General features: G+C 38.9%; 4 protein-coding genes across 4 annotated transcripts; 3 read left to right on the top strand and 1 right to left on the bottom strand.

The window, feature by feature from the left end:
* Positions 1–533: 533 nt before the first annotated feature.
* On the bottom strand, positions 534–2212 carry styxl1 (serine/threonine/tyrosine interacting-like 1; the record flags this gene model as incomplete). Its single annotated transcript, XM_079449080.1, has 8 exons — positions 534–665; positions 760–872; positions 988–1085; positions 1188–1333; positions 1424–1557; positions 1651–1750; positions 1869–1930; positions 2110–2212. The coding sequence occupies 8 exons, from the start codon at positions 2210–2212 to the stop codon at positions 534–536; spliced, it is 888 nt and encodes a 295-aa protein (XP_079305206.1).
* A 171-nt stretch (positions 2213–2383) lies between these two features.
* On the top strand, positions 2384–5799 carry prr11 (proline rich 11). Its single transcript, XM_079449079.1, has 10 exons — positions 2384–2521; positions 2758–2870; positions 3032–3173; positions 3253–3375; positions 3471–3677; positions 3824–3910; positions 4011–4123; positions 4209–4268; positions 4393–4492; positions 4639–5799. The coding sequence occupies exons 1-10, from the start codon at positions 2507–2509 to the stop codon at positions 4678–4680; spliced, it is 1002 nt and encodes a 333-aa protein (XP_079305205.1). The 5' UTR covers positions 2384–2506; the 3' UTR covers positions 4681–5799.
* smg8 (SMG8 nonsense mediated mRNA decay factor) lies at positions 5459–9118 on the top strand. Its single transcript, XM_079449075.1, has 4 exons — positions 5459–7124; positions 7327–7472; positions 7572–8441; positions 8575–9118. Exons 1-4 carry the CDS (start codon positions 5609–5611, stop codon positions 8785–8787), a joined length of 2745 nt encoding a protein of 914 aa, XP_079305201.1. The 5' UTR covers positions 5459–5608; the 3' UTR covers positions 8788–9118.
* A 444-nt stretch (positions 9119–9562) lies between these two features.
* ypel2a (yippee-like 2a) lies at positions 9563–20044 on the top strand. The gene is made up of 5 exons (XM_079449465.1): positions 9563–9728; positions 14762–15001; positions 16450–16493; positions 17235–17343; positions 18980–20044. Exons 2-5 carry the CDS (start codon positions 14894–14896, stop codon positions 19067–19069), a joined length of 351 nt encoding a protein of 116 aa, XP_079305591.1. The 5' UTR covers positions 9563–9728; positions 14762–14893; the 3' UTR covers positions 19070–20044.
* Positions 20045–20388: the final 344 nt, after the last annotated feature.

The following is a 20388-nucleotide window of genomic DNA, read 5'->3' as shown; positions in this document are numbered from 1 at the left end:
CTAAACGCGCGTGTCTAGCAACTGTTAACTGCCTGTAGAGAGCTGTAAGGAATAATAAACAGTGAGCGCTGAGTGAATAAATCATATTAGTCAGCGACTTTAATCATTTTATGTGATGCGTAAGGTAACAATATTATGATACGTGGTTCAATTTATGCACACAATTGAATAGAAGCAGTTCGGTGAAGCCGAACTAATTTCCAAAATCAATATTTTTGTTTTTAATGTGAAATATATTTTGATAATGTCGTGTAGAAGAAATCAGAGTGGGTCTGGTCTGAGCTTTAGTTTTATTTCACATTGAAATGTATTGATCTAGTAAACACAATTATCCAAAGTGTATTACAAATTATGGTGAATTTATATACACTGACAGCACGTGAAATTATTGATGTTTAAGGTTTTGTCTTTTATTGTCTGAACACTATATTTTAGTGTGTATATATATATATATATATATATATATATATATATATATATATAAATTATAATTAGAAATCAGTATAAAATATTTTTCTTTATATTGACTTAAGTCAGTAGTTGGGCTCTGAAATGTCTGTTACTCTGTGACCAAGAGTCTGAAGTTCCCAGTTGGAAAGCTGCTGCACAAATCCTCGATTTGGCCTCATGTTAGCTTTGCATTGCTGAATATGACTCCATGCCTCCTAAATCAGTCAGATATTGTAGATTACAAAAAATAAGAGTACCAAAACAAACACAAAAACTTCTAATTTGGAAATTCAAAAATAAAAACAATACCTTTAGTGTGTATTTTATGTGATGCATGAGATACGCCATTGCCAAAGCACTGCATCTGCTTATTCCATGATTAGAGAATGTCATAACAGAAGACGAAGTGCTGAGATGTGAATCTGAAGTGTATAACAAATAAGTTGTCAGTTGTCCGGTTCCCTAATTAAATATTTCAACAAGCTCGGCTTGGGATTGCACTGTTTATACAATGAACAAAACTTTTGACTGACTTACCAATAAAATCACACATTCTTTTGAATGAAATGAACAAATCCGCCTCTACAGAATCTGCAATTCGGATATGTAGGACAGTGCAGTTTGCTTTTTTGAACCTATATTGCGAAAACAGAGATGATGAACAATAGCTTTTCAGGCAATGCATTAAATAAATTATATTTCTACATGTAAAATATCTGATCTAGTGGGTTGCTCACATCAGACTGCATTCATCTGAGACATTGACAAGTGCTTTCAGTTTTAGATCTTTAAGGATCTGAGGATTCATTGCCTGTGTATAATCACCCATGTAAAGCTGACCAGGTAAGATTTCCACGGGGTAGGGCTTTAAGCTTTCCAATTCCTATAGATATTTTTGAATGTTATTAAAATATAAACAAAATACATATAAACAGCAAAAGTACACCAATACTTTGTCTATGAATAAATATACCCTAATTGTGTACAGAATTTTTTGAGTTCTTAGGAAAGGGTAGAGTGCAGAAAACTTCTCATAGCCACCAATAAGAATCTGAATGGGATAGCAGCTTGCTTTTTCCAAACTGTCTGCACAGCCAATGGCTGGACCTGCAACACAAATATAGGATATGGGGAGCTCTGAATTGTAATTACATTAAGCAGATTTCATAACATGTTAGAAAAAGGGTGCTAGCACATTACCTGAATCCAACAAAGAATGTGTGCTGCTGTCATATACAATGATGTACCTTATACTTTCAATCTCAACATCTGTGGGCATAATGAACTTTCCTTCGGAATCCTTTTATATGAATAACAAAAAATTCAAAAGGCTATAATTTAGAAATATAAAATGAACATAAATCATGAACATAGTCATAGTTTCCTTTACTACATAAACAAGTCAAATTAAAACATACCCATTTTGCTTTCCTGGCAGTAATAATATGGCTAAATGTATATGATTCTGCAGGACGGGCATCTAAAAAACAAGGCAACAATTACTGTTGTCATTTTTGACATAAAGAAAACAATCATTAACAGATAAATGAATACATACTGTATACACCGACACTGTAGTTGCTATACTGTATGTCATGGTTATTGATATCTATAAATCTCTTTTTCATTAAATATGAGTAATGACTTCATAATTCTTACCAATCAGACAAAGATAGTTGCTCTCTGCAAGCCTTGACTGGCGAACGTATTGATTTAGGATGTTGTACAGCTTTCTTGTTTCACAAAGAACCTTTCCAGCCATTACAGCCTAGCGTAAATTGTAACTAATAAATACATTTAGCGGTGTTCAAATATTACAAAGACGTATTTGTGGTTATGTTCAGAGATCACGGTATACTTTGCTGTTATGGTAACGAAAAAACTCGCCGTGATTGGTTGATAATCCTTCTTTCCGGAAGCCAAGCTCGTGGTATTTTTGTTAACCAATCACCTTTTTAAAATCCCGCCTTTCTACTCTTCATCTGATCTCCCATTGGGTGGTAACAACGAGGAACAAATTTCAAAATCAGGCGTACAGCTGTCTGCAGCTGCCGATATGGCTGGATTCGGGGTAACGTTATGTTGATTAAAATGATCAGTGTTTGTACACATTTAATGCCAAATATTAGTTTTAACTGGTTTGTCCAATAAGTATGTATTAAGATTCGCAAATGTTCATAATATACGCGTTCTCGCAGCTCTAGTCTTTTGCACGTATGTGTGGTGGTTCTAGATAGACACTGTCCGATTTCGTTTGTTCTGAAAGTAATGAATCGACAAACGATGTGTCGTGTAATTTGTGTACAGGGCCTCGGCAGTGTCTTTCAGCGGCGGAGGAAGAGAAACTGCAGCAGCAGTCGACGCTGGGCTGTGAAGAGCAAGCAGCCGCTTAGGACTTCCGTCACACTAACGGCCCCTGAGTAAATATATTCCTAATATACAAACAGTGCATGTACTTGCAGCATTATTATACAATTTACAATATGACTTTGCTCTGTTAAAAGGTGTTGTATTTGTATATATATATATATATATTGTAATTCTAAATATTTGTATACTTCCTGGTATTTCTTTCACGCAGTCCAAACGACGTGAAAAAGGTGGACATTTTAAAGGAGACAAGTGTTCAAGACACTAAACAACAGTCTTCAACACGAAGTATTGAAGCACTGTTTTTTGTGGTTCGAAGTGTCATGCAAAAGTGCAGAAATACAATTAGTAATGTAAGTTTCCTTTCGGTGTTTACGTCACATTTCAGATGTCTCTGAAAATATGACCAATTTCTCTGTGTCGTATTTTTAGACCTGTTCTGGCTTCCTAAATACCTTACTCTTTTGGAGAGGCTATGCAGAAAGAGTGGAGTCCCTTCACCAAAAAGTAGAGGAGCTACAAATGGAAATAGCACAGTTGCATTCCACTCTGAAAGTTAGCAAATTTCCGCTCCGCTGAAAAGTTGTTTGAACAAATGATTCTGTAATGTGTTGGAGACATGTTTTTGATTTTCTTTCCTGCTGTTTCAGCTGTCACTTGAAGCCAAGATTTCAGGTGGTACTTTACAAATACCTGGTGGTGTTCACTGTTTTATGCCACCTCCTCCACCTGCTTCCCTTCCACCACCACCACCTCCTCCTCCACCACCACCACCTCCTCCACCACCACCAATTCCATCCATATTTACTATTCCAAAAGTGGCATTAATTAAGTCTGCAAAACCTCCCTCTCAAAAGGTAAATGGCCATGGCTAAAAAAACTGAAAATTACCAATGCACTTCGATTTAATATTTTTATGAGCTATTTATCATAGTACAGTTCTTTTCCATTTTGGAGAAAAATGTTATAGTTGTTGATATATTTCCCTCCTATCTCCTACAAGGAGAAGCAAGATGTCCCTGTTGCGGTGACTCTTCAGGATCTTCAAGCAGTACGACTAAGAAAGGTGAAAGTAACCAGTAAATCTCAGGTGAGTGAAGAGTTCTCTGTTGTTGTTGTTTTTTCATTTAATGTTGTATTTGATCTGCATTATTGATGGCTGAAAGAATAACAGCAAATGTCTTCTACAGTTGTCTCCAGACAAACAAAGATCCCCACTGGTCACACTTGCTGACTTGCAGAAAGTCTGTTTGCGACGCTCTCAATCTGATGTGTCATTGAAATTCAGATCAAGCATTAGAAGGTAAAGCTCTGCCTGCGTTACAAAGGTTTTGCTATTTGGTTTAAATCATCGCAACGGTTTGATAATTTTTAAATGTTCTCTGTAGGACACCAACTAAGAGTTCAATGAATCTTCGGGTACAACTTCGAAAAGTGCACATGAGCAGGCAAGTTAATCATGCTACGATTAAAGTATGTTTATTGCTCCGTGTTTAAAACTACAGACAGCATTTCAAAGTTAAAAGACTATATAAGAATAAGAATATAATATGGTGTGATGTTATTTCTCAGGAGTCCTGGCGGTACACCCCTGCTGCAAAATAAGGAGAATGAGGTTAAGGACTCAAGCCTGGAAATAAGCATGACCAAAGCTTTAGGAAACAAGCGCCTGGTATGTAGCTGCTAGATCGTTAAGTAAATCACAGAATTTATATTGTACATTCTTTAAAATAAGAAAAAAAGTATTTTATTTCATATCGGTTACCATCTGAATTCAGTGCCTAAACTGGATCTTTTCATTTTTATATTACTTTACAGAGTGCTATAACTAAAGGATTATCACCAATGAAGTCCATCTAAGCCAAGAAACAGATAATTTTATTGTTTTAACCATTATTTGTTATTGCACATTGTGGACCTTTTGGTAATGCCCAAAAATGTTGCCTTTGTTGTGTCTGTTTGTTTTCTTTTGTATGTTTACTGTGACGGTGATAACAGTTTTCACCAGTTCATACATTCATATTGTTATATCAGTAGCAATGCTAGTGATGTAACGGTATGTTATTACTTGCTGCTTTTTAAATGTTTCTTGCCTATCATGTCACAACCCTTATGTTACAACCATAAAAAACAACTGTAAACTTAAAATTAAATGTATTTATTGAGCAGATTGGACATATTGAGCATAATGCTAGATACAGCTCATCAGTGGAATGTACAGGTCCTTGCTGTAAAGAGATTGTGGCATGTGTAAAGTCATCTGTAAAATATAAGGCCTTTTACTGTGTTAAAGTTTACCGATGTGATAAATTCAATGTTCTTGTAGTATCGTATGTGTATGGTAAAGCACAATGCCTTTGTATAAGTGTTCCTGAGAGGTGCCTTTGTGTATTTTGTTTAGCTTATTTCAGGTGTTAACACCAAATTGTCTAATGTTATTATTGTTAGTCTTAATGTTTTATTGTGAGGGTCTTTTGCAATATTTTTTTAAACGGTTTTATTTTCAACATTATCTAAAAAATTATTGCAAAGAATGCAGTGTTTAATAAATAGTGGACCTATAAAAAAAATGTACTTTGTAAATATGTGTTGAAATGCCTTCACTATATACAATATTAATATTATTGACATATAAGGACCTGAATGATTTGACAGTGAGAAAACAATCAGAATATTTTTAGTGCGGACTGTTAAGCGCATGTTCGTGTTTCCGCCCGTGCTCTTTCTCCCCGCGCTCGCAGAAACACGTCACTAAGCCCCGCCCCTTTGTTGTGAGTGTCTAGCCACGATGGCGGTGCCAGTGAACATCGCAGCACTGTTGCAATCAGAAATCATAGAAGAGAATCTCGACAAAGATGAGGGCGTTTGTGTGTTGGGGATATTTGGGAAAAGTGCAATGCAACCCGGATCGGAAAAAGAATCTCTCATAAACACTTTAGCAGATAAACATATTTTCTCTCTCTTCGGGAGCAACGAGACTGACAGCACGAGCGGGGTAACATCGATCCAGGCGTATTATAATCAAGAGAATCGCGTGCTCTATCTGGTTTTAACGTCCGTTTTCGATAACCGGCAGCTTATTCGCGCTTGTGAGTCTTTGACGGTGGGTCTGGGTCACGCAGAAGCGAACGAGATTTGGAAATCGGCTGAGAAGGATAACTGCTTGCAGCTATTGTATCTCTTCTCGCTTTGCCATGTTCTTCTGCTGGTTCATCCCACCTGCTCGTTTGACGTCACATACGATAGACTGTTTCGCGCGTTGGACGCGCTGCGTCAAAAAGCGCTTCCTCTGCTGCGCACCGCGATCAAAGACTCACCTGTATCCAAGGAATGGAAGTTGAACTGCCGCCCGTGTCCTCCGCGCCTCCTGTTCGTCTTTCAGATGAACGGAGCGCTCAGGGTGAGTTCTGGTGGGAATGGAGCAGACGGCTCTGGTGGGGATAAACCCAAAAAGCACTCCCCCAGAAGGCGTCTCCAGCATGCACTGGAGGATCAGATATACAGGATATTTAGAAAAAGCCGTGTACTTACCAACCAGAGTAGTAACTGTCTCTTCACTGTGCCTGCCAACCAAGCATTTGTTTATGTGGTGCCAGGACCAGACGAGGATCCAATCGGCTCTCTGCTGGGACACCTGCGGTCCAACTGTGTTCTGCGAGAGAACGAAAGTAGCATACCTGTGCCTGGGCAAAGAAAGTACCAGCAGATGAGACATTCAAATAGGCAGCCCTCCTTCAACGTGGAAAGCAGCTTGTTTTCTGGAGGGCAGTTGGTGGACTGTACCTTAAAAGAGTTCCTCTGGCAGCACGTTGAGCTTGTACTGTCTAAGAAAGGCTTCGATGACAGCGTGGGTCGCAATCCTCAGCCGTCACATTTTGAGCTGCCCACCTATTCCAAATGGGTTCATGTTGCATACAGACTTCATCAGGTGATGATAGAGGACAGTGAAGATGAATCCACCGATATCTCCCTCAAGGTGCAGGGTCAACTCAAGGTACTGGAGGGGTTTCTTGACGCAGATGCCAAATTCTCTGAAAACAGGTGTCAGAAAGCCTTGCCCCTGGCTCACAGTGCGTACCAGTCCAATCTTCCCCACAATTACACCACCACGGTGCACAAGAATCAGCTGGCGCTGGCATTACGAGTTTACAGCCAGCATGCAAGGGGAGTTGCGTTTTCGAGATACGCCTTACAGCTTCATGAAGATTGCTACAAATTCTGGAGTAATGGACATCAGCTTTGTGAGGAGCGAAGCCTAACAGATCAGCACTGTGTGCACAAATTCCATCTGCTGCCAAAGCCAGGTAAGATTCAATTGTACTCCGTAGTCAGCGTACAAAAATCTATGTACGATGCAAACACATGAGGCAGTATAAGGTATGCTGCCCATAGATTTGGATTTTTAACTTTAAATTATGTTTTTTGGTAATGAATGTTAGAATAAATGGTTTTACAAATAGATTTACCTTGGACACTCTTCAATTTTGTTCTGTTTTACCTTAACAGGTGAAAAGCCAGAAGTGGACCACAATCCTCCTATTCTATACCATAACAGCAGGGGTCGCTCTACAAGTTCTTGTAACTGTGGCAGAAAGCAGTCCCCAAGAGAAGATCCATTTGACATTCAGGCTGCCAACTATGACTTTTATCAAGTCTGTAGCTACAATTTCAAGTTTTACTTACTAAAAATCTTTACATCAATAAAGCATGGCAATTCTGTAAATCTTTTTCAATATCATTTTTTCATTTAGATGCTTGAGGAGAAATGCTGTGCAAAGTTGGAGAGGATAAACTTCCCAGTGTTTCAAGCCAGCACACCTGACCCGGCCCCTGCAAGTGATGAAATCCCCACATCTGGAGAGGTAAATCCTTCAAGAGAAGCTGAACGTCTAAAGGAGAAAGAGACGAACACCCACACACCTGGTGAAAGCACAAGTCTGAGCCTTGCTCTTAGTTTGGGCCAGTCTACTGACAGCCTCGGAACATACGGTGAGGGAGCTGAAGGGCAAGAAAAGAGACCTAGTTTGGTGGACAGACAGCCCTCTACAGTGGAGTTCCTTCCTGGTATGCTTCATTCTGGATGTCCAAAGGGACTGTTGCCTAAGTTCTCCAGTTGGTCTCTTGTTAAACTTGGTCCAGCTAAATCATACAACAGCCTTACTGGTTTAGAGCAACCTGGATTCCTCCCGGGTTCTGCTTTTCTCTTGCCATGGGATGTTGTCATTAGAAGCAGATCAGAAGAGGACGTAGGTTCGATTGAACCTTTGGATGGAGGTCCCGCCTCTTGGCCAGCTCCAAATAAAGCATCAGCTGGAAAGCGAGGTAGTGCTGGGGGAATAGGACGTGGCCGCAGACGGGATGATGTAGCTCGTGCCTTTGTTGGTTTTGAGTACGAGGACAGCAGAGGGCGCCGCTTCCTAAGTTCTGGACCTGATAAAGTACTAAAAGTGCTCGGGCAAGGTGGGCCAAAGGAACCTGCGACCAGATGTTTGAATTCAGACATGCCTTTGTACATTCTCTCTCCGGCACAAGGTCGAGGTATTAAGCCACACTATGCTCAGCTGGCTCGTCTTTTCATTGTGGTCCCTGATGCTCCTCTTGAGATTGTGCTCATTCCACAGGTACAGTATAGGTGCAAAATCAAAGTATCCACATTAAATTAATTGATTACGTTGAAGTAATCACCATATGATTATGTCATATGAATCATGTTTTTTCCAATAAAACGAAATGTTCTGAACTCCTGTCTCCCAGGTCCAGCCATGCCCCCCTCCCTGTCCTATCTTCCATTCAGAGCAACCTGAGATTGTGCTGCCCCCTGATGGAATGTGGGTGTTACGCTTCCCTTATGCCTACGTGACAGACCGTGGACCCTGTTATCCTCCTAAAGAAAACCAGCCGCTGGCAAACTTCAGGGTGCTGAAGGGAATTCTGCGTGCTAACACGACCAGTTCAACTCCACAGTAACAACCTGTGTACTAAAATGCACCATCCCTGGGATAGGGATACAAAAAAGATGCTCTGGATATAAAGCCTAAACCATACTGTCGTTTTTCAGTGGTTGTTTTTTGAGTTAACTACATAGTTTAAACAATAATGTAAATTCACAGAATGAAATCAAGAAATGTTATAATGCTAACTGCTATCAAGAATAAAACCTGTAATGAGGAAAAATGTGATGAAAGACAATGTCATTACAAACATCTGATGTTTTCTATTTTCGTTGTTGTTTTTTGGGCGGGGATACAATACTAAAAATAAATCAATAAAAAAGTTGTCAAAGTATGGCTGTTATTGATATTTTTTTGTGAAAGCGAGTTAATTTTACACATAAATAGTGCGTAAATACATGACGCACAGAGGCGCTATTTAGTTGCTTATCGACCTACTTTTCTCTCAAATATGCCTCGTGGTACTTTTAAAACACGTAGCCGTAGGTAATAAAAACAACAACTTACAAAGAAGTTACATCCTATACTCAATTTAACCATTTACCTGGTAAATGTTATTCACTCGCACAGTGAATTATTCCTTTAAGTTTTCATTACTTACTGACAAGACACATCAAAATACAACTGATGTTTGGGTTTTGGCCCGCATATCCTCTGCGTCCGTTCATTGGTTCGTCCGTTGTTTCGGCTGTCCAATCAGCATATTGTTGCTAGGCCGTTCTGTCTCATCTATTGGTTGCCTGTCTGTCAATCATCCCAGAAGCTTGTGCGTTGATGCCCGCCCGACGCTCAACGGTGCTGTATTTACAGCGCTGCGCTCGAGGTGCGGAGCTGACGAAGATACCTGGTAACTTTATTGTGTGAACATGATATAAAAATGATTATCCGTCGTTTTTCATGAAAAGGCCGTTTTAAGGAGGGAGAAAAAGTTCGACCTGCGCGTCTTTTTCATTCAAGGTAAAACGACTTTTTATTGCACGCGTTCATATTGCGATGTGGTGCCTCTTTTAAAAAAGTGTTGCAAAGTTTCTCACATAATAAACCCAACTGGTGTTTTTCGAGTAATGTACAGTATATGACAGATTACTGGTATGTAGAATGCATAGTCTAATCACGGGATGAGTTTGGAGGGATGCCTTGATGGATTTAATGTCAGATAATCTATCTGTACTAACATCAATGGGTCACTCCTTAGTTTAAGCACCAACCATATATTCTCTTCGGCTGTCATCTGTTTTTCACAAATTGTGTTAGACAGATTAAGTATGAAACTAATGTAAGTGTTGTCACACCAGCACATGAAAAAAAAGTGTGTTTGTTGTCAAGATGTACTCTAATGCATATAGCTGTCTGATTCATGTATGAATTCATCATGAAATGTAACTTATTATAAATGCAAATTCAATTGACCTTAAGTGGAAGCGCGGGGCTTTTCTTGCAAGTGTGTTTAAAACTGAAGGGTCTTACAAAATAGTGACAATATTATTTGACATCATAATTCCTACATATTCGTGTGCATGTGTTAAATAGGCTTGTCGTGCCATTATACTCCACAATGTTAACCAGCTTAGTAATGTAATGTTACTTGACATTTACAAACACTGACCACTGTATTTATTTGTATTAAAATAGATAATTTAAATGTTTTATGCCCATATTGTGTGTTGTGTTCTGTACTGTTATGAGTCTCTCTCTCACACACACAGGCTTGTTGTCATAGCTTTTCTGAATTGGTTTAGCTGTGAGTGTTTTGAAGAATGTGACTGCAAGAGATGCTGAGCTGGTGCTGCCATCTGTACCGTCAGTCTGGTAGCTTCTACTATGGCCTACATATAAGCTGGTTTATGACACCCACGTACACACTTGTCTGACCTGGATCCATTCCTCTCCATCTGACCCGCTCTGCTTCCAACAATGTTTATTTCATCAAAACTGCACATTCACAGATGTCTTTAGGTCCATATGTGGACATGAGTTTTGTATGAGATGTTATACATTGAGTGCGTTCAAAGAGCCTATGAATTGATGACATATTGTTAATATTGTGGTAGTTAATTACCGTAACACGTGATATGTATAATAGGGATTCTATAAAATGTTAATACATCAGGTGTGTAAATGCCCCTTTAGTCTGAGCCAGATATCACAGCATATGTCTTTAACATATTTAAAGGCTTTGTAATTTGTGCTGACTGATTTCAAAGCACAGCAAAAAGATGGTAATTCAGGAGCTGCCTGTTGTGTATTATGTGAGGGATTGGAGGGGGAGGGCACCTGTCCAGGGGTCCTCTTCCTCTGTTCAGATGTCCTTTTACTGACTGAAGACCAAGAGATCTTTCTTATTTTATCATTAAAAAATAAGCAGAACAAATGAAGCCATTTATTAATAGCAGAATTAATGCTGATGTACCTTCAACATGTGTTATTGTTATGTAACAGAGGTATTTTTTATTAAAAACAGAGATATATCCGTGTGTTTGTGTAATGCTTTGGAACAGAGATGTTCGCAATTTATAAATGATGGCTCGATGAAGTTTAAAAAGATAAAAACTCGGCATGCCAACTAACAACGTAACGTTTTAGCATTATTTACATATGCAGAATGACACATACATCTTAACAATAGTCCATTTATATAGAAAATAATAATACATATGTAATAATTTAAAGAATATCCTGTTTTTAAAAAAGTAATCTTGCAAGAAACATACATGATAGGCTAGTTACAGCATTCAATATTTACAAAATTGTTTTTTTTCTGTCTATCAGCTGTGTGGTTTAGAGAAGGAAAGATAAGCTGAAGCCATCTCTGGACACTTGATAAATGAGACCTCTTCATTATATATGTGTTTGGTCTGCTGCAGACTAATTTGGAATGGTAAACAGACAAAGCAGACAGACAAAATGAGGACCATTTCGGTGATTACAGCGTTAGTAATTATATTGGCGACAGACGTTTATCTTTGTCTCATCTGTTGAAAGCGGAATGAATTCCACCCTGTGTTCCCCAACATCCTCCATAACTTTTACCCATAATTGATTTACCTCCAATTAGCCTTTCACCCGCACACCGCATCAATCCTCTGGCAATTCTACATAATAGCGTTAGAAACCGCATGAGGAAATGATGTCAACTTTGAGCGAGCGTGCTGCTGTATCAGTTAGCCAAATTATTCAGAGTTCCCAATGGCTGAGGGAACACAATGGTGGTTAATTATGCTGGGAGTCTGATTTCAAGCATCTGCCCGGCCAAATGCTGCCTCACGCTGCTGTCTTGAATATTATCCGGCTGCCTTTTTTATGAGGCTTGTTTGATCTGGTTTGTGCCAAAACAAACATGACTATAGAGTCGCAAGTGTAGCATATATGGACCCCAGGCAGCTTCAACTGCTACCTCAAAAACTAGTCATCAAATCTAGTTTCACGAGTCACTGAGTTTATTGTGGATTTGATCTTTTATCACATTCGTTTTTTCGATCATGATGGCCAACTCATTTAATTTGCATGTCAGTATTTGTGTATGACCAAATTAACCATGTTACTGATGAACATAGGTTTTATGACCTCAGTGTTGTTTTGCTGACTTTGCCAAGTCACAATGAGCCAATAGGAAGCTTTGTTTATGTGATAATAACGTTGGTCCAGAGAGATGTGGTTGGAATCCAAATATCTGATGATGTCACTCACTCGCATAGCTTTTTTCGATCTGCAAATAGCCATCCACTCCTCTGGGTAATTAATCCAGATGCCTGTGGATTCCTTTAGTAAAGAGCTCTGCCTTAAATCTTGCCTTACCAGAGAAGAGCTGCCAAAATGCCAACATACTGTAACTTACCCAAAAGAAGTCAGCAAGCAATCAATTAAATATACATTTGAATACGTTCAATCTAAATATAACTATGAGGCCACCTGATAGGATGAAATCAGTGATGATAACTAAAAGAGAACAGTGAAGGCCATTTTCACAACTTCAGCTATACAACAGTAAAACAGTGACAGCCAATCACATGTAAAGGTTCATTCAATGTGTAATTTTTTATGATCTATTGACAGAAATGCAATGACTATGTCTCCAGAGGTGTATAAAGACCTTACATTATGAGGTGTTATGTTTTTATCACCTTAGAATGAGCTATATCTGTATCTTCATACACTGCGGGTCCCCTTGCATGGAATTCACCATGTTGTTTCTATAGTAGCCCCAAACGGACAAAGTGCTCTAATGAGTGCCTTTCGTAAATACGTTATCTCCTTCGGCTAAGAAGAGAAAATGTGACAACATCATACCCCTGTGTCAGCTGCCATAATGCTTCGAAGGGGAGGAGTTAGCCGTTGGTTGCAATTCGTTACCTCACCTCTAGATGCCGCCAAATTTCGTGCACTGGGCCTTTAAAATGTAACACTGCAGAATGCAAGCTTACAATAAATACAGCATTGTTGACTGTTCTATATAATTGTTCTATAGTTATCGCTGTTGGTGTGAACGGACTGATGTTAAACTTGGTCCAGCTAAATCATACAACAGCCTTACTGGTTTAGAGCAACCTGGATTCCTCCCTGGTTCTGCTTTTCTCTTGCCATGGGATGTTGTCATTAGAAGCAGATCAGAAGAGGACGTAGGTTCGATTGAACCTTTGGATGGAGGTCCCGCCTAACCATTAGCATGGTTAGTTCAGAGCCGTTGAATATGAGAGTTACCTGGTTCATGGAGCCCTCACTAGTTCCAAACAAATCGCGCTGTCAACCTATTTAAAAGGATTTTAGTGGGACAGATAACAACTGTATTTGCATTCATTTCATGCAATATTAGCACATCGTGTACACTTCGTTGCAATGTTTTGAACTATCTGAGGCTCCATGATGCGAGTTACTTCCGTATGCCATTCTTCCTATGGAGGTCTATGTGAATGTCTTAACTCTCATATTCAACGGCTCTGGGTTAGTCAATTGCAAACTAAACTTTTATGTCAATTAATAAACTATAATATCATTACAAACTCATATGACTTAAAAAAAGCAGATGTTCACAAGAGTTTACTGGGTTCCAACTTCCACACAACAAAATTATGTGTTGAACAGAGCCTGTCAAGTTCCTAACCAAGGAAGAAAGTACAGTAAATGTAATCCATACAATTTATGTGCTATTTTTCCAAGTCTTCTGAAGTCAAACAATAGCCTTCTGGGAGAAAACGAATGGATATATGCCACATAAAAGCATGAACTGTTATTTTAACATTTCAAGCAGTATTTTATTTCCACTAAAAACATATGCATTTGCTTAGTCACTTCTAACCACAGTAGTTTTTCATTATGGATGAATCCGTTGAACAGAGACGGCCATTGATATCATACAGCTCAAGTCATCCAGCTGTCTCTCTGTGTTTGAGCCCCACATCATTGGCAGATCTCCAGCTGTCTGCATTAAAAAACTGCCTCACGCTTACCCGAGGACTGTCTGAGCGCAGGACCACAATCACAGGCAGCTGACAGTTGACAGCTCACAGACACTCCGATTCATGTTATTTGCCTATTTCTTGTGAATAAAGTCTTTAGTTTCTCTGTGTGTGTCTTTCTTATGCAGCTTCAGTTATGGACATCTTTTTTATTTGGCGCTTAATCTGTATCATGTTTGTGACACGACAAATGCAGGAATGTATTCTTTAATATTCTCCCCTGTTTTGATTTGACATAGTCACAGCACAACTCTAATGTACTTTTCCTTAAGGCGCCATATTCAACACTTTTGTAACTATTTTGTTAATCAAGTTCTTAATTTAGATTTCATAACTTTTCCACCCACTGTCTGACCCTCTAATAGGTCACTGTACATTTAAGATTTATATCTGTCCATCAACTCTCCTATGATTGGCTTGCATGTTTTGGGTAATTCACTCTCTTGCTTTATAACAATCCAATACTGATGTGTTGAAGTGTAAAATGTAAATATAATTGTGACGTCATAATCATAACGCTTTTTAAATGACCCACAGGTGTGCTCTTCTCTCTCCTGACACGTCACCACGGCCCTCACCTGTGTGCTCCACTGTTTCTCCTGCGAGTTGTCCTGGGCTGACCGGCACTTTCAGCTTCGCCCTCGCACCGTCTCTCCCGCCACAGTCACCATGACGCGCTCCAAAACCTTTCAGGCCTACCTGCCCATCTGCCATCGAACCTATAGCTGTATTCACTGCCGAGCACACCTGGCCAACCACGATGAGCTCATCTCTAAGGTACTTGGCTTTTATTAGTCTTTAAAATAGGATTTTAAAGGCTCATTCATCTCTGGTTATCTCAAGAATTGTAAATGGCTTTTCCCTTCCTTGTTTTTTCTTAGTCCTTTTGTAATTGTACTTGTGTTCAGAGGAATTTGAAATATGTGCCTAGTATTATTAAAATCTCATGTCATTTACTGTTATAATGTCAACATTCATGTCTGTGTGTTAATAACACGAAATGTGGGTCAGTAAGGCACTGACATGTTGCACAATCGAAGATCATCGTTCGGGATTTTTGTGTACCATGAGTGTAACAGTAATCACGTCTTTCTACACACACATGAAACAGGACACTGTTATACCCACAATCCAACGCTGAAAGCCCGCTCTGGGGTTTTGGCTGACTGATTTCTTGATTTCAGGGTTTGGAGTGTTTACAGATTATATGCACAGATTAGAATAGATTGTTTTTTCTCCATTCATTAGTTGTTCACATGCTGTGCTTGCAAAATAAACGTGATATCCGGCCTGAAAAGACTAAAGGCCATTGCACATTGAGTCTGAAGTTTGCGTCCGAAATTTTGTGTTAAAATATAATTATTACCTCACGTTGTGACAATCACATTTACACACTGCCTCCCATATTTTTGTCTGTCATAAAAAATTCGGACTGGGTTCGATTTCTGCGTTTTCCGCATCCGTAGCGAGCATTTTGAGCTATAGGCGTTTCGACAAATCAGAGACAAAAAAACGCATTTGAAATGTGCGAAGGCCTTAACTTGTTTTTCAGGGGACTAAAAATACTGCCAGCGGTTTTGAGGGTGGAGCTGAAGGTGAAATGATCATTAGATTTCTATTAATCTGAATCCCCCTAAACCAAATAAAGGTAAAATGGAAAGACAAATATATTATTGTAGCAGCGTTAAAAGTTGGTTAATCGAGTTGAGTACAATAGGTGGTTTGTGTTTTTGATTTAATCACGAATTCCAGCATTTGCCCACAGTGGTTTAGTCACACACTGGACTGAAATCAAAAGAAGCATGCATAGATATTTTTTCATTGACCTGCTTCCAACCAGGTCCTGTAGTTTATTTAGGCTCATGGAAAAGAAAGAAAGCCTTTATTGCTGTGCTTTTCAGTTTAGTTCAGCCAAAATGAAACCACCCTAATGATCCTTTGATCCATGCACATATAGTCTAACAGCTTTCAAACACTCATAATCACAGCTTCACATCATCTTTGGGTAAACCTTACTTGCCAAGGCCCTGAATAGAGCAGCAAATTTCATTTTTTAAAGATTGTCTGATATATGCAGTCACGGTGCAAAATAAATCGAATTACTCTGACTTGAATTAGTCCAACATATGTCAGCGAATTCACTGTATATTGTTTTGGAAGCATTTTTGTTTTTTAGAGCCTGAAGAAGCAACTTGATCCGTGTGTCTTCTTTTTCTCCTTTGCAGTCTTTTCAAGGGAGCCAAGGCAGGGCCTACCTCTTCAATTCAGTGTAAGTCTCATAGCTTGCCTTTTACTTGAAGGAACAGTTCACCCAAAAATGGAAGTTCAGACTTCATTTACTTACCCTCAGATCTGTATAAATGTATTTGTTCTGTTGAACACAGAGAAAGATATTTGGAAGAATGTTTGTAACCAAACAGTTCTTGGCCACCATTTTTTTATCCAAAGCGACTTACAAGTAGTTTTTTTACAGTGACACATTACTGCAGAGCAATCAGGGGTAAGGTGCCTTGCTCAAGGGCACTTCAGCCATGACCTGCTGGCACTGAGATTAGAACCAGCAACCTTCTGATCACAAGCCCAACACTCTAACCATTAGGCCACAGCTACATATTTTGAAGAATGTGTATTGTCATTTTTCCTACTATGGTAGTCAATGGTGGCCAAGAACTGTTTGATTACAAGCATTCTACCAGATATATTTCTCTGTGTTCATCAGACAATGACATTTATGCAGATTTGGAACAACTCGAGGGTGAGTAAATGATGACTGAATTATTTTTTTGTGTGAACTGTTCTTTTAACACTGTGTCCCAACCAACACAAAGAGACAAGCATAAAGTGACTTCAATTCTGATTGGTCCACAAGGATGTAGTGTCTGGCTGTTACATTGTTGCATGACATTAGCATTTCACTGGTTAGCATTTCAAGCGAGCATCACATGATGATAGAAACGTTGTAGAACCAGTATATAATTAAACCTTCACATTAATTTAACATCTTTTTCAGGGTGAATGTGGGGTGTGGCCCAGCAGAGGAGAGGGTCCTGCTGACTGGTCTTCATGCTGTGGCAGACATCTACTGCGAAAATTGTAAAACCACTCTGGGCTGGAAATATGTGAGTTATCACACCAGGCACACACATGATCAAAAAGGACACAAATACACTAATACACACTACTTACCCCCGGACATTCACACTTGAGTTTCAAGAGCTTTCTCCATACTGTTGAGATATTTAATCCATATCTCACGTGAGGGATAAAGCTCGTTCCAGAGACTCGGACGCAACTCATGAAGAGAGAGAAGCTTTATCTAAGTGGCTTTACCGCACCCTCATGATGACCTGCATACCACGTTGCTAATCTACTCCTGACAACATTGGGGTACCTTCTGGCTTCCTAGACAAAACACAGTTATATTTTCTTGTCATCAGAGATTAGCACTTGGCAGCTGACTGCGAACTGAAAAGCTCACATTACACAGAATTCTGTGGTTGCATAAGCATTGAATCAAAGCCCCTGTCTGATTCATAACTGTGTGAAACATTCTGTGAGAGGACATTGTTTTTGTTTGTGTATTGAATTTTTGTTCTAAGCCTTTTTCAAATGGGACCAAGAAATGATGCAAAATGGAGTCTCACGGTTCAATGGGCTTTTTGCCAGGCTTCTTGGTTAATGTGTCAGCATACAGTTTGCAGCCATATTTAAGGGAAAAGGGCTAGAGCTTTTTCTCCAGAGAGATTTGTTTTCTCCAGAGAGAAGGGCATGCCGAGTGCACTCTAAAAAAGATGGGTTGTTTTTATCTCATGGTTGGATAAAATATGAACAAACCCAAACATTGACCTAGAAAATGTCAATATTTGATCCAACCATGGGTTGTGTGTATACAGCATGTATGTCTCTGTTATGTAGCACAGCTGCGTGTGTGAGGACATATTAATATCCTACCAGAGCCTAATTCAGTCTTTCTATGTCTTAAGAATTACATCTTTTTATATTCTACACATGCAAGAATAGTGCATCATTGCAATATTAAATTACATTGGACAATTCATCTTCGAAACCCAGAAAATCCAAGAAAAGTCTTTTAAAAATTCACTTAAAAATATTTATATAGTTCAAAAATCTAAAGTTTAATCTAAATGATATGTATGAATTGATTCACATCATTCTTCTATTAAGCTGATGTATTCAGTATTCAAATTTGGTAGAACAGTGCATATGTTGTGGGTTCAGGGAACAAACACCGAAACATTTAATACCTAATATATTAAATTCCTCCACTGATACCGAGTGATATTTGGGGATACAGATTCTGAAGATTAAATTAATATTACTTAACTTTCTGAATGTGACTAATTCGTATAATGACGTATATTAATATTGTGCATCAAAAACTGGTGATTTTTTATACACTGAGCACCACAGTATTGCATTTTCCTATCCTCTTTTGATTGACAGGATATATCGGCCCAGATCATTGGCTGTTTTTAAACTATTGGCCGATAGTGTAAAAATTTGTTTTTATTGACCGATACTAATTATTGGCTGATTAATATCGCTTTGGACAGAAACAACTGTAATTCTGCTCAGTATAAAGGTGTTCCATTTGATTGACGGATCCAAAAAGGCTCACCAACAGCTGCCCATTCTTTTTGGATCAGCCAATCTGGACTTTAAGGTTGTCACTTTTACCAGTAACACTTGTCCTAACTATCACTCTTTCTCTCTCCCTGTTTTTCTTTCCATTAGGAGCATGCCTTCGAGAGCAGTCAGAAGTACAAGGAGGGCAAATTCATCATCGAGCTGGCCCATATGATCAAGGACAATGGGTGGGACTGAAGACCATAAACCCCCCCACACGGAACGCCTACTGGAAAGAGATGTACAGCCTATGAATAATTAGTTTCATTATATGGCTGTTACTTTCTCCCTGGAAATCTGTCTGACACACACCTAAACCTTGAAGGTGCAAGGTTTTTAGCAGCACTGCAACCCCCCGCCCCTCGTATTTAACATACTTGTGACTCAAAGAACGCGTGCCAGCTAGACACCAAGTGTTTCTAGATGTATTTTCCCGATTGGTTCAAGGGAGTATGTGTGAGCGCATGTACAGGCGTGGGTGTGTATGCTCCTTTGGCCAAGGTCTTTGACACGCCACAGTTTTGTCTAAAACTCAGGTTTAAATTTATGGCTGGATCCATGGAGAACAAGGGTGAAAGAAACCCCTGGGTGAAAGAAGGGTGAAAGAAGCCAATGACATCCCCTTTGGTCTCATTAGTTCCCACCATTAAACCACAAATCAAACCAGTACATTTTATACCAGACTATAAGCGATCGACAGTTATTAAATGTGGCAATCCAGCGAGGTAATCGAACAGGGGCTCATTTTTAAAAGCCTTGGCACAACCAAAGACTCCTCCATCAACAATACGCTGACCAAACTGGGTTTTATCTCCTGTTTTATTTGCGTTGTTGTGTGTAAACTCCGTCATTCGGTTCAGACATGTTGTCTTGTGCGCATCAAAAGTGACTTGATTTAATCGCTTTGAAAATTAGCATTATTGTTTTTTTCAGTGTGTATTTATGATTAGTAATTATTGTTTTACCACATGATCTTCATCTGTGTCTATATCGTGATATCGTTGTGTGGAACCGCTCCACCTTTTCCAACATCTTGTTTTCTGTGTTTTAAAAATGTATTTTTAGAGAAAATATAAAAAAATATTTAAATCTGGTATTAACCTGTCATTTTGCTATGTGAAATTAGTTTGTATGTTTTTGCACACAAATGGCACGGTTGCAATTAATACTTGCAAAATAAACATAAAAAAAGAATATTGTAGTCTTTAATATTTTCATACTTTTTTCTTATGGTGAAAGTGAAGTATATGCATTTTAATTCAATTCAATTTTAGTTATTTAGTGCTTTTTCATAATTTGCATTGTTCCAAAGCCACTTTACAGGGAGAAAAAAAAGCTTTACATTTTAAGAGTCAAGTTAGAATATTCCTGGTACTGTGGTTCTAAAACTTGCACACTTTTCAGTGCACAAGTGTGTGTTTATGTAAAGAGAATGGGGAATTCGGGTGGCAAAACTAGGAAATATTGTTTAGAGAAGCAGATGGTCTGCAGGCTCATAACTGTGATACTAGAAGCAG

This window comes from Barbatula barbatula (assembly GCF_947034865.1).
Source record: "Barbatula barbatula genome assembly, chromosome: 24".
In the NCBI taxonomy this organism is placed as follows: domain Eukaryota; kingdom Metazoa; phylum Chordata; class Actinopteri; order Cypriniformes; family Nemacheilidae; genus Barbatula; species Barbatula barbatula.
Note: the sequence above shows the minus strand (reverse complement) of the source record. Positions and strands in the feature narration are given on the sequence as shown.